Source organism: Cololabis saira, chromosome 4, assembly GCF_033807715.1.
Source record: "Cololabis saira isolate AMF1-May2022 chromosome 4, fColSai1.1, whole genome shotgun sequence".
NCBI lineage: Eukaryota > Metazoa > Chordata > Actinopteri > Beloniformes > Belonidae > Cololabis > Cololabis saira.
Window position 1 is genome coordinate 23976028 of NC_084590.1, and position 14331 is coordinate 23990358.

At 42.3% G+C, this 14331-nt stretch overlaps 1 protein-coding gene across 1 annotated transcript; it reads right to left on the reverse strand.

Annotated features, from left to right (window-relative positions):
- Window positions 1-10221: 10221 nt before the first annotated feature.
- folr (folate receptor) lies at window positions 10222-13868 on the reverse strand. Its single transcript, XM_061719218.1, has 5 exons — window positions 13580-13868; window positions 11815-11945; window positions 11152-11340; window positions 10715-10850; window positions 10222-10553 (listed from the first exon to the last, which is right to left on the reverse strand). Exons 2-5 carry the CDS (start codon window positions 11941-11943, stop codon window positions 10282-10284), a joined length of 726 nt encoding a protein of 241 aa, XP_061575202.1. The 5' UTR covers window positions 11944-11945; window positions 13580-13868; the 3' UTR covers window positions 10222-10281.
- Window positions 13869-14331: the final 463 nt, after the last annotated feature.

The window sequence follows — 14331 nt, forward strand, 5'->3', positions numbered from 1 at the left end:
CCCAATCATGTTACAAACCCATCTGTCTAGGGGTAAGGTGAGTAGGTAACATGTTTAAGGAGGAACGGAAACTATGGTCAGAGTATGAAGTTTTATTACAATATCTTGAAAAGTGTGCTTTAGGCACGCTTACAAGGTTGATGACTCTATAACTAAAAATAAAAGACAATAAACATGAACAGAATCAAAAGGGCAAAAGCTTAATGTAAACAAACTCTCCTTTCCCAAGGGAGAAACAACACAAAAGTTTAACAGAAACAAACTCTCCTTTCCCAAGGGAGAAACAACACAAAAGTTTAACAGTTAGTGGTTAACAGGTATACATAGTAGCGGCAGGTCGGAGGAAGACCATAGGGGTGTTCCTCCTCGATTGTCAGGTTCAAACTGAATATATAGTACTGTGGGCACCCATGGCCACTGGGTGTCACATGACCGGCAACCAATAGGACAGCCAAGGGGTGATCAGACCCTTAACTACTGCCAGCCCTTGCTGATGGCATTAACAAGGCAAACAGACCTGCAGTGGAGCAAAAACACATTATACATAATAGAAGGCGCTCTCTATTCTATTATAATGATGTTCATGAAGACTCAAGTGTTCAGCAACACACAGACCTCATATAAATATATATACATATATACATTAGCCAATAGATATATATTATATATATTTATACTACAATACCACTAAAATCATAATACCAAAACTAAATATAATACATAATAAACACGGCGACAGCAGTCGACGTAACAGATCCCCATTAGCTGCCGCCTTGGCGACCACTAATCTTCCATCAGTTATATATGCATAATATCATAATATATTAATAACACTATAATTATACTAATACACTATAACAGCACTAATAATACCATACATTAGTAATATATATTTACAGTCACTGCTATCGTTATAATAATTCTACTAATTTTTATATCAATAATAAATCCCCAGTCATATGGTCTGCAGCATTAGGTGAGCCTTAAGTCGTTTTTTAAAAGTTAATTTGTTTTGTGAGTGAGATATGTGAGGAGGTAAAGAGTTCCAGGACATTATTGAACGATAGATAGAGTGTTTGAGTAGATTAGTTCTCGGAGTTGGAGGTATCAGCTATTTCCCTATATGTTTCAGCCAGTCATCAGTTAGCTGGGCTAGAGCTGTGGTGGTTGAATGAGACTCTCCGTATGCATGCTGTGAACTTGTGATAAGATTATTTATGATAAAATAATTTTGGATTTGATTAAAAACTATGTTTTCTAATAATTTGCTTGAGACAGGAAGTATGCTAATTGGAAGGCTGTTAGCATCTGTAAAGTTAGATTTATTGTCCTTTGGTATTGGAATTATCTTAGCCTCTCGGCAAATCCTTGGGCAAACCCCTTTAGTTAAACATCTATTAAAGATGTGAGAAATTGGAGTTGATATGTAAGCTGCCGCAATTCGTAGCAGTTTACCATCCAGGTTGTCTGTTCCAGCAGGCTTTTCAATTGGCAGAGCTAGTAATAGTTTATTTATGTCAGGGACAGCAATCTGCACAAAGTCAAACTTACAGTTCTTATTCTTCATCATACATTTCTCAATTAGTGTGCATGAGGAGGAGCCATCGTTTGGCATTAAGCCTTTTCTGAGACCATCAACCTTGCATACAAAATAATTTGCAATTTCAACAGGTTTTGTTAAGAAAGTACCATTATTTTCTATAAATGAATTTGTCTGGTGTGAAGACCTTCCCATTATTTCGTTCAATGTTTTCCATAGTTTTTTACTGTCGTTATTTTACAAAATTTCTTTTTGTCCCCAGAGCAACTTGGTTTTGCAGCAAAATGGAGGGAACATAAGAGAAACATAAAAGCAGATTAAATACTGTTGACCCTTCTTAACAGCATGTCAGAGTTATTTTATATAGTTTATTAATGATTGGACACCCAAAGTACTTACACCGCTCCACAAACTCCACTTGCTGACCAGGATGACCAGGATGGACTGATGTACAGAGGCCCAAGGGGGCCCAGGTGGTTGGGGAGCCCCCGGCGGACTCGGAACGGACCGGGGATCCCTGTTGGCGTGGGCCTGACTGCCGATGCTTCCAGAGGGGGCGCTAGAGGACAGTGAGCCCGGAACGGAATGACTGTGACTGTTCATTTTTTAACCTTTTAAGGATTGGCCAATTTAAGAAACAGTTCTCCCATTTTTAGTGACATTTTCCCCACCTTTGATTTTACAGTCTTTGCGCAATAAATGTTTGTTGCTGCACCCCTGCTTTGTTTGTGGGTTACTAAGCGCTGCTCACCCTTGAAGAACGAACTTAAAAGTATTTAATTGGGGAACCACCCCTTTGACAGATGGACAAAAATGATGGCTATGAGATACTTATAATAAATAAAAACGGAAAAAGAGAGGGGGCAGCACGGTGGCTTGGTGGTTAGCACTGTTGCCTCACAGCAAGAAGGTCCCCGGTTCGACTCCCTGGCCCAGCAGGGTCTTTCTGTGTGGAGTTTGCAGGTTCTCCCCGTGATTGCATGGGTTCCCTCCGGGTACTCCGGCTTCCTCCCACAGTCCAAAAACATGCATATTAGGTTAATTGGTGATTCTAAATTGCCCGTGAGTGTGAGTGTGCATGGTTTGTGTGTTTATATATGGCCCTGCGATGGACTGGTGACCTGTCCAGGGTGTAACACCTGCCTCTCACCTGAAATGAGCTGGGATAGGCTCCAGCCGACCCCCGTGACCCTGCAAAGGATAAAGCGGGTATAGATGGATAGATAATGGATGGATGGATGGAAAAAGAGAGGAAGGGAAGAGGAGAGGAGAAGAAGGGTGAGAGGCACCGCCCAGTGGATCATGTCGGTGCCCCCCTGCAGCATAGGCCTATAGCAGCATATCTACCACGGAGCTTGAACAGAAAACATGGGTTACTTTTGTTATGTTAGGCTCGAGGGAAGGAGGGCGGACCCAAATGCAGGACAACACGAGCAAGGTTCAGGTATAACAAAGTTTATTAACAAAAAGCGCTCCACAAAAGGGCAGGAAGACAAACACAAAATCACAGACCTTAAAAACGCGGCGGAGGGAAACTCACGGCTGGAAAATCCAACAAAGGGCGCAGGCCGGAGGGAAACTCACGGCTGGAAAATCCAACAGAGGCGCAGACCGGAGGGAAACTCACGGCTGGAAAAAGGTAATCCAAAAGACCCAGGAAGGGAAGGTCCATGAACGGGAAACTAGGGAAGTCCAGGAAACTGGGCCGAGTACGGGGCTCTGAGCTGGAGAGAATCATCCGACACCGCAGCTTGTGGGAGGCAGGCTTAAGAGCAGGCTGGGTGATGAGGCTGAGTGGTGTCAGGTGTGGGGACGGTGTCTATCTGGGGGTTATGAGTGGTCAGCCAAGGAGAGCCCAGGACCACCGGAGCTGCGGAGGAAGGAATTAAGAACAGTTGAACGTGCTCCCAGTGGTTACCTGACGTGAGTAGGATAAGTGAGGTGGTACGGTGCGTGTAACGAGCGAGTGTGCGGCCATCGAGGTCCTGGACGGTGCGGGGTTCCGGGAGTTCCACAACGGGAAGTCCAGCCTGTCTCGCCAGGGCCTCATCTGCGCCTGAATCCACCATCAGGGGAACCGGAAGCGAGGAGTTCCCCCAAAGGAGCACCCCCCACAGGATCAGACGCGACGACTCTGGATAGGCAGAAACTGCGCTCGCCAGCACACCTACCTTCGCTGGCGAGCCTGGTCTTTTTGGGCGCAATGGACAGGAGGCGATGAAGTGTCCTGTCTTGCCACAATAGAGGCAGGAGTCGGAGGCAAGACGGCAGCGTTGCTCCGCCGGCGAGAGGCGAGTTCCTCCCAGCTGCATCGGCTCCTCGTCGCCAGACGGAGGCTGCTCACGATGCGGCGAGAGTTGGGGTCTCGGAGGAAGGGAGCAAACCCGCTCTCGCTCTTGCTGTCGCTCTCGCTGGTAGTTATCCAAATCGATTGCCCGGTCAATCAATTCGGACAAACCACCAGGTCGGGCTCCGGTGACGAGGACATCGCGAACCGCGTTGTTGAGTCCAGTGCTTGCCCATTCCATTCACTCTCGGCGGCCAGGGTGTCGAACTCTACCGCATATTCCGCCACTGAACGGCTCCCCTGACGGAGAGTTAGCAGCCGATCCCCCGCACAGCCCGCATGGTTGGGGCAAGGAATTCGGCCAGAGAGTCGAAGCGAGCGGACGCGTTTGCCTGTGCCCAGGCCAGAGCTCTCCCCCACAGCAAACTGATAACATAGTTAATTTTGGAGCTGTCCGATGGGAATAGGTGTGCGCACTGGGAAAAAACGAGCGCACATTGAAAAATGAACCCCCGACATCTTCCAAGATCGCCGTCGAAGGGGTCCGGGTCGCAACGTAAGAGGAGAATGCCTCTCCCTCACTGGAGGAACCCGGTGGCCCAGACGTGCCGGTCTGACCCAGACGCTGCATCAACGTGTCCACGGAACGAGCCAGCAAGGCAATGTTGTCATGCGCCATCCGTATTGACTGCTCATGTCGAGCAACGGCAGCGTCCCGGCTACTGAGACCTTGTTGTGTGTCTGCTGGGTCCATAGTGGTCGGATTATTATGTTAGGCTCGAGAGAAGGAGTGCGGACCCAAATGCAGGACAACACGAGCAAGGTTCAGGTATAACAAAGTTTAACAAAAAGTGCTCCACAGGAGGGGAGGAAGACAAACACAAAATCACAGACCGTAAAAACGCGGCTGGAAAGTCCAACAAAAGGCGCAGATTATTGCTTTCAACATCCATATGAATATTAAAGTCACCCACTATGATGAATTCATCTGTACTGATCAATAATCCAGATAGGAAATCTGAAAATTCAGACAGAAACTCTAGGTAAGCACCAGGCACCAGGTTGCTAATGGAAAATGTTTGTGTAGATGCAGGTCATCTTCTTGGTGTGTGTTGAATTAGTCTTTTCTGTTTCTTCTGCTGGATGGGGCTTGAACATCCCAGAGAAACCTGCAGCTCCTTAAAACGTGTCTTTTTGAAGGGATTCACTTCATCCCTTAATTTCTCAGTCAGCTGCCTTGCTTCTTCATCCTGCTGGTCTTTGCTCACAGGTCTTTTTGCTGGAGACATTTTTTCTACACAGGACATGCCTTTATGTGATTCGTCAATGGCAGCCAGTTTTTTAAAGGTATCTTGCTCGTCTTCTTTTACACATCTTGAGTCAGATGTTGCATCATCTTTACTGGAGCTGGCATCATTTGACCCCTTTGTAAATTGTAATATTTTAAAGTCTTCATACTTGACTTTCTTCAAAGTTGTTTCTAAACAAGTTGCATTTTGTTTATTAGAGCTGCCTTCATTTGATCCATGTTTAGCAGGTAATATTTTAGAGTCATCATGGTTGACTCTCTTGCAAGTTTCTTCAACATATGTTGCTTTTCGTTCAACATATGTTGCTTTTCGTTTATTGGAGCTGCTTTCATTTGATCCATTGTTGATAACAAACCATTCAGAGTCTTTCTTGGCTGTAATTACAGCTCTCCGTACAAACCTTGCATCTTCTTTACTGGAGCTGGCAGCATTTGATCCCTTTTTAATGGGTAATATGTTATAGTCAGCTAGCTTGACTTTCTTGGAAGCTCTTTCTACATATGTTACTTTACGTTTATTGGTGGTTATCTCGTTAAAGCTGGCTGCTGCTGCTGCTGGTTTGTGACAGCTGCCACCATAGCTTCCAGAAGTTCCAGCCTTTTTCTTTTCACATTTAACCGAAGTCGACTTTCTTTCATTAAGGTGACACACTGTCATTAAAGTATTTGCTGAGATCATATAATGTTGATCATCAGCAAGAAGAAGGTGTTTCATGGTGATGAACTTATGATCGAGAGCTTTACTTGGGGTGATCCGGTTTCGTGGATTAATTGCGAACATCTGCGTCAGGAGACTGATGAATGCTTTCGTGTCTTCACGACAAACAGGGTTCATTCTTTGTGGCTGCATTGCCATCAGTTGATCCAGAGAAAACACATTTGTACAAATACCAAAATAGTTTTTCATAATTCTTTCTTGTTATCTGCCAGTATTGTTTTGGGGGATTCAGCCACCATGCACGACGAGAATCCTTCTCGACCAGATTAAAGTAGCGAGGGGTGTTGGGTGCCTTGTCCAGGAAATCATTGTCAGGTTGACCGTTCAGTTGCACCATCACCCTCATGACCTCATATTCACTGTATATTGGATACAAGTGTTGTCCGAGGTACAAATAGGCCAAAACACAACCAAGGCTCCATATATCGATGCCTTCATCCAAGGTGGGATGTTCTAGTAGGACTTCTGGGGCCCTGTAAGAAAGGTTTTGAACAACCCCTTTCTTCCACAAGTTTGATCCCTTGGTTGCAAGACCAAAGTTCACCAGCTTCACCTTGAAAGGCTGTGAATGATGGTTAACAAGCATGATGTTGTCTGGTTTAATATGAGCATGAACCAGATTTATGCTCTTCAGAGCCTTCAGAGTGACGAGCATCTGCTGAGCAATCGGCCTGATTTCACAAATGCTAAGAGGAGCCCTTCTCTTTTCCATGAAATCAACCAAACTCATGTCCAAACGTTCTAGGACCAAACAAAAATTGTTTTCATACGTTAAATCTTCTGTGAATTTGAGCAAACTGCTCTTGTCAGGCTCAAGTTGTCTGAGTTTTTTCAGCGTCTTGGCTTCTCTCGAGCCTAATTCAGCCTCTTCTTCTTTCATCACTTTGACAGCCACAGGTTCTAGTGTTTTCAGGTTTATACAGCAGTCCACTTTTCCAAAAGTTCCTTCACCAAGCAACTTAACAATGATGTAGTTGGAAGAGCGACCACGGAGAACTTTTTTCGGTTGAATATCAAACTGTGAATTTGATGTAGAACTGCTGTTGTCGGACTCCATTTCTAAGATTTAAAGTTTATTTAAGGTTTTTACAGCAAAAACAAATCCCAACTGTCTCCAAGAGAATCCAGAGAGGTTTAATTCCAATTCCTGGGTGTATGTACTGTACGTCAGAGGTCACGTCACGTCTTTGATCTTGTATGACGCGTTACAGTATGACGTCACAGTTGGTTTGCATTCTTAATAGATTTTTTTTTGTTTTTAAAACCGAAGCAATTTTTTTATGTTAAAGGAGCATGAGGCTCCTTTTAAGAAATGAGACTCTCTAGCGCCACCCTTCACCACGACGGCCGTCGGGGATACTGCAGCCAACAGCGAAGCCGGCACGGGAGAACGGGGAGAACGTGCATGCAGCGTCATGTGACGTCACATCCACAGCCCAGCGCGGGAAATTTGGGCCCGAATTGCAGCACATTTTGCAGCACACAGCCTGTTCAAGGCAACGGAGAGATACGCTAGAGGACTCATTCTTTTTGGTTTGGAACGCTTCATCTGACATTATTACTAGAAAACTTAAAACGTATACGAATTTTTTTCATAAATCCTGCCTCAATCCAGCCTCAAGCTCCTTTGAGAAAAAGAACTAAAAATGTCAGCTTGTTCACGTTCATTTTCAATCCAACACACCATAGCGCAATTATGTGTGTGGGAAAAATGTATAATACGCCACGTGACCGACCGCGGCTCACGTTAGATCACGTGATTAAACAAACGGAGACCGTTCGCCACATATATACAGTATATATATCTATGTGGCGAACGGTCTCCATTTTTTTTTGTACCACGCCAGCAGAGTTTATTTGAAGCATTAAATTAATGTATAATATAATTGATTGACAGTGGGCTCAGCCAATGGCTAGCTGTTATCAGCTCCTCATCTGTAAACAACACGCCATGTGTCCAGCCGCTTTTACCAACCCAGCTTTGGATAAACGCGATGGTCATCTTTTATTTGGCCGCCGAGTCAACAAGTTAAGCGGTTAGTTAAGTTAAGCGATTCGGCTGAAGGATCTTGTCGAGGCTGGTGCATTAGTTATCTCTGAACTAAACAAGCAGGACCTCGGGGACAGACCCTCACCTGGCCTTCACACTTGAGGCACAAGTTATTCATCTATCTGTTTATTTCAGACACTTTTCAGGTGTTATTGGTGCTGACATGAATGCTGTCCTTCATCCTTTACTTGTTAGCTCCAGTGCTCCACCTCAACATACTCCTACAATTACTTTACAAGGCTCAGTTAGTGATTTCTGTCTCACAGATGTATTCAGATGTAAACCCTTCTTCAAGACAAAACAGTTTCTGTTCAGAGAGACATAAAACCTATTCAAGGGTAGGATTCAATTAGCTTCTGTAAATGTATACTCCTGAAATCCACTCAGATGTGATTAATCCTAACTGCTTGTCTGGCCACTGTGTTATGTCATCAAAACTCACAATTACAAAAGTTCCTACAAAAATCACAAGATGGCGCTGTAACACCATGTAACTAAAAATTCATGAATATTGGGAGATTTTCAGAAACAGGCCGACTTTCAACACATTTATTTCAGAAAATGCCTAGTCAGTAAAGGAGGAGGCAGTACTCAGTAAATGAGTGCTGCTCCAATGCTCTGCAGAGATACTTTCAAAGGGAGAAATATCACCAGAGACAAAGAGAACAAGTTTACCTGATGAACATCACATTTAAATACTAATAGTATCGGTTAGAAAAGTGTACTTTGCTTCCAAGGACGGAGCAGGGATCCCAGCCCAGGGAGGACAAAGCATTCTTGATGGGCCTTTGTGGCCTAAACATCCCCGTTAAAACATAATTGCTAAAAAAATGCCACAGATCAGCTCCTCTGACACACAACCACAGCAGCAGGCTACACGGTCAGAACCATTCAAATGAGGTTTCAGAACCATGGATTTTGCCAGTCATTATGTCAATTATGTCAAACTATGTTTGTTTTAATGATAATTAAAATTATGTTTTGTTTTAATGGTACTATGGACCTCTCCTCAAGATGTGTCTCTAATAAAGTGTGAATTGAATTGAATTGAATTGAATTGAAACATAATTATAAGCCTAATGCAGACTTTAAGATATGGGTATCAAACTGGAGATAAAAATCTAATGACATCCAGTAATGTTGGATTCAATACAGGCGAGTAGCACAATTCAGACACACGTGTTCAACCTACAGGACAACAGTTTACAACGTGCAACGACATGTATTTAACACAATGACCGAGCAACACGGCGGTCAAACAGCAACAAACAATATAGGAAAGGCCTTATATCCAGCATTATCAAAATGTTATCAGAAATAATTACCGTAATATTATCAATTATGACCACTAGCGGAGCAGGCGGGGGGGCAGAGGGGGCCCACTGCTGTGTGGGGGCCCACGCCAAAGGGGGAAAAAGAAAAGTGTGCTGAATAAAATAAGGAAAGTTGGACTATATAACACTTGCGTTCATAAGGATAAAGTTGTTGTCCGTTTACTTTTAGCAAGTTGTCCCATCAGAAGTTTAGCCTTAAAGCAGGAAACTCATGCTGAGTTTCAGCAGGCTGAAGTTGATTAAAAACTATCTCCGGGCAGCAGGGATGAGGCCAGACTATCAAACCTCACCTTGCTCTCAATCGAGAGGGACATCGCCATTGATTAGAGCAAGGTGATGGAAAGGTTTGCGGCAATGAAGAACCGGCTGATGGTGCTATGATGAGGCCACACACATACTGTGAATTATAGTTTGGATTTGAAAAAGTTTTAAAATAAAGTTTTTGCATTTTGGATCGTTCAATGTGTTCATCGCCGTATGTAAGTATTTTTTTAAATAAACTTTAGAATAAACGTCAGAGGTCCTAGTTTGTGATTTTTAAACATACTGCTGGCCAGACTTCACATTGACTTGAGTTAAGACCTTCCCTTCTTGGTGGAGGAGCCACTGGACTGACCCAAACTTCATTTTGCTCACTTCCTATTTACTTTCAATTTCTACAGCAGCCTTGTGGTCCGAGTACCGGTATAAAGGATAATTACTTTGAATTACTACGATAAAGTGCTCCCCTTGCTGGTAGCTTCTGAACAGTGCAAGTCAGCTCATTGCTTCAAGTCATCCTGGTTAAAATGATCAAATTCCACATGATGAAAAAAAGATCTTAACGATTTATCATCAATAATTGATTAATAATTCCCATCCCTAGGTTGTACTGCTGAAAAACGAGACCTTGATCCTGGACAGCAGGCCTCTTTCTTGCCATCGCCTCTAAAAATATTGTCTCCACATTCACCAGCTGCACATATGCAACATAGACAGAAGAGAAACACGTGAACTTTTTTATTGCAATTAACAAGATGATAGATATCAAAGGCGTCATTTGATCACATCATTGCGGAGAAGGACATCGCAGCCAGGAAGAGCAGTGTTGTCAGAGCAAAGCTTTGGGACTGCTTTGCATTATTGAGGTAGTACTCAGCTACCTTCGTGTTGGGGTTAGGTCCAGTGAACCAGAGCTGCATGCAGCGGCCAGAACTTTTGGTGTAAGTGGTATAAAGGTAAGACTTGGACCAGATTTCTTCACACATGGACTTGGGAGTGGGGAACACATCTGTCCACTTCCTGCATTTGCTTCCTTCAGGGCACTTGTTTATTCCTGGAAAAGAGAAAGAGTGAGGAACACATTTTAAATGTAGGAATTGTATTGAGATCAACTGTTTTAAGAAGCAAACAATTATACCAGTGAAAAGTGTTAGTAATCAACATGAATCCACTTGACTGTGTGAGCAGTCTTGAAAGGTGTTTCCTACATCTCACCTGAGCTCCAATCCCATCCCTTGTGCCAGTTCATCTTGCAAGTGATGTCATTTTTGCAGTCTTCCCACCATTGTTCACAATCCTCCTTGCAGAGAGGCACATTCAAGATACGCTCCTTACGCCAGCTTTCATCCGCCTATAAATATGTACAAAACTGGTTTGTTTATATGATCCACAAGTTCAGTCAGTAGGCCAAGTGATAAATTATTATTACTTCTCATTGTTGCATTGTTAGGATGTATGAAGTAAACTTTAAAATGTGTTCTCAAAATAAACTATAGGAAACTCAAACTTCTTTCACAAAACTCAGTTTAGTAACAAATGCATGTGTGGACTTTTCTGTTCAGAACAGCCATTTCACTCATTTCAACGCATTTGCTGCCATCTAGTGTTACAAATATACAAATGCTTTGAGACTGAATGCAGATAATACACACCGTTTCTATCCACGGTCCCAAATGTGGCGAGCACTCATAAAAGCAAGTGTCCTGAATGAAATGCTTCTTGCACTGGGGACTCATAATACCACAGTGATTCCAGTTGAAGTTATACAGGTAGGAGTTGTCGCCGTGGGCCTCTTCAGTGGTGTTGGCAGTACAACACGCATTCTCCCTCCAGGGAGCACACTGGAAAGAGGAAGAAGAGTTCATTATATGCCCAAAAACTAGCCATCCGTACAATCAAGCATTATTATGCTTTTTATGAGCTTAGTACCCAGAGATCTTAATGAAATGTCTCTTACTGTCAGGACAACGCTTTCTAAACGGCTGACAAAAAACAAAATACCAAAAACTGCTATTCAGTGCAGCACAACATATAGACCTATGCTTAGTGACGCTTATATTGCGTTTTAAAGAGTAAAGTTTAAAAAAAATGGACAGCTCTGTTGTTTGCATTGAATTCCACTTGTACTTAAACGCGATTTTTCTTTAATAACTTGGAGTTGACTCTGACGTGAATGCTCAAGACTGTCCTCAATTTGACACAGACTCAACTACAACGCTGCCTTTGCTTTTGTTTCCTTTGAGAAAAACAAACAGCTTCAGACAGAAACCAAATGTGGTCTGTGTTGTGTATGAGTAGATATTTCCATTCATCACCTGAAGGTAGAGTTTTCCCTCAGGGCCAGGCTGTGTTTTGTGGTGTTTGGCATCCATACACATGTTGAGCTCCTCCAGAGACAGGCCCCCACTGGAGAGGGCGAATAACGATGCCAGGAGCACCCACATGGCTTCAGAGAAGAGAAGCATCAACATACATGAGTGGGAGCTTCTTCATAAAAGGCTCAAGATGTCAGCATACAAGTGCAGTCAATGTATAGCACAGTCCAAAAGACCATCTTACACAGAATATTTTGTAACCTGCAATCTGAATATGATTGCTACATAAAGTATGTGGGCCGTTTGCGAATAAGCCTGACTGGACATACTGACAATCTTTAGTCTTCTTCATCCATCACTAATAAAGGTTTCTTAGAAAAAGATCACTAAACATCTGGTGAGCTGGTGGAAGAAAAGCTGCTGTTAACATTGGCAGGAGTTGGAGCATCTCCCAGTTCAGATGTAGAAAAAGCAAGTCAGTAGAAAAGCTAAATAAAAGACAAAAAAGGTCTCTGCAAATATGTTAATCATTCTTCTCGTATCTCGTATCATTCATGCGTGTGTGACAGTTATTACTGAGACTAGCCTCGTGCCTGGATTGTTGTAACTTGTAAAGATACCATGTGACCGTTTAATGCTGAGGGGCTTGTTCAAAGTTGAACCGCCATTTGGGTCTTGTAAAGTTTAAAATTTAAGATCGCACAGACACTACCCGAATGAGCATTTTGATACGTTTCACTTTATTCTGACTAATGGATTGAGTAACCTAGTGTTATCTAGGAATCGGACGTCTCATCAGTCTCTTGAGTCTTTGTTTGAGACCTGCGTTAGAGTAAGCAAAACAATCTATCATCTAATTGGCCACTTTATTTGTCAAAGTGGTTACAATACAGTCAGTTCAAGGTATAAAGATAGGATCAAAGTCATGTTATTCATGTAAAGTTACACATTATTGAAGCATTGTGTTACAATTTTTTACATACAGTTTTCCTTTTTATTTCTGACATACAGATTGTCTTAAAAGTTGTTGTTTCTGCTGCACTTTAATAAAAAATCTTTCCTACATTCACAGAAATTGCTTTCAACACATGCACAACCTAGAACTTCTCTTTCAGTTTTTTATCTCACAGGATGTCAAAAACCTTATTTGCAAATGGAAAGTTTTTTTTTTTTGAAGAAACAAAGTTTAGACTCATATTGACTTCATTTTGAGCCTGAAGGCTACAGTTACTAAGTTGTGTGACGCTTAAAAGGTTCACACAGTTTCAGTTACTTCAACTAAACAGTAGCCGTTTCCTTTTTCAGTAAACTATGAGAATCAAATGCTACTGATGGCCCCCATAAACTCAACCTTTGATTGTAGGATCTCACTCACTGTTATGGAAGCATGCACAGTATAAGAAACCCACTGAGTTCAGATTGCAATATACAGTTTAATGGATAAGCTGTAAAATGTAAAACATATTAACAATGTTTTCAATGGAATATATATTATTTTATCATATTTATGAAAAATGTATGTTCATTTCTGTCAGACAAAAGGTGGAAATTACTTCAACATGATACAACAACCTTGACAAGGATAAAAAGATGTGAAAGTGTAGACTGCTTTAAAGTAAAATTATCTTTGCGCTTGAGGCAAAATATAAACTATGTGACTCATAACTTACCTCTACAAAGCAAGTATAAATATATTATAGCTTAAGAAAAATGTGTTCATCCTTAAATAAATTATTACAAACAAGTATGAACAAGTTCACTTTACCTTGTTAGATTCTGGGATGGTTGTGTCTGTATGATCTTGCAGTTCAGTGTCTCCAGTCAGCCTCTAGCACACTTTTTAAGACCAAACAAGAGTCATAAAACAGACATCCTCAGCCTAAATATGTGTGTGTGTCTGAAACAACCTGGGAGCGGAACTGAGACTGAGTACAAGGTTGCCCGTCTACAACTGAAATTTGAAAACTCGTAGTACCATTAACAATTTTTTTCTAGAGTCCGAAGTCTCTCACCTGCACGCGTGTGTGTGCGTGTGTGTGTGTGTGTGTGTGTCCATGCATGCGTGCATGCGTGTAAGATAGTTGGAAAGAATGAGAAAGGTATTGGCTGTCTGTTAAAGGGTGTGTGCATCATGATCCTCTGTTATAGCTATGTTTATAATTTGTCTTATCTCAAGGTCTTTCTGACTTGCTTAACTCCTTCCTCTTTCTGTCACATGAACACACACACACACACACATACACACAAATGTGAAAGAGAACTTGTGTAAAATGGCAGCATGACCTGCAAAGGCTATAAAACAAACCACAAAATGTGTCAATGTAGTTTATGATACAGTTTTATTATTGCTTCCCTCATCCAAGGGAAACTTTAAACCTTATAAGAATGCTGAAATTATGTGTGGCTATTTTGTATGTATAAATGCACAGGTATCTGAGGATGATGTAGTAGCAGGGGAATCACACCTTGACTTTCCTTGTAACGCCTGTGTAGGTGCTGGAGGAGATAACAACTGAT

Excerpts from the sequence above, each read along its gene's own strand:
- folr (XM_061719218.1), bottom strand. The coding sequence starts at position 11,943 with ATGTGGGTGCTCCTGGCATCGTTATTCGCCCTCTCCAGTGGGGGCCTG. Across the intron at positions 11,341-11,814 it reads AGGGAAAACTCTACCTTCAG|TGTGCTCCCTGGAGGGAGAA; the intron begins GTGATGAATGGA and ends TCCTCTTTCCAG. Across the intron at positions 10,851-11,151 it reads TGGGACCGTGGATAGAAACG|GCGGATGAAAGCTGGCGTAA; the intron begins GTGTGTATTATC and ends ACATATTTATAG.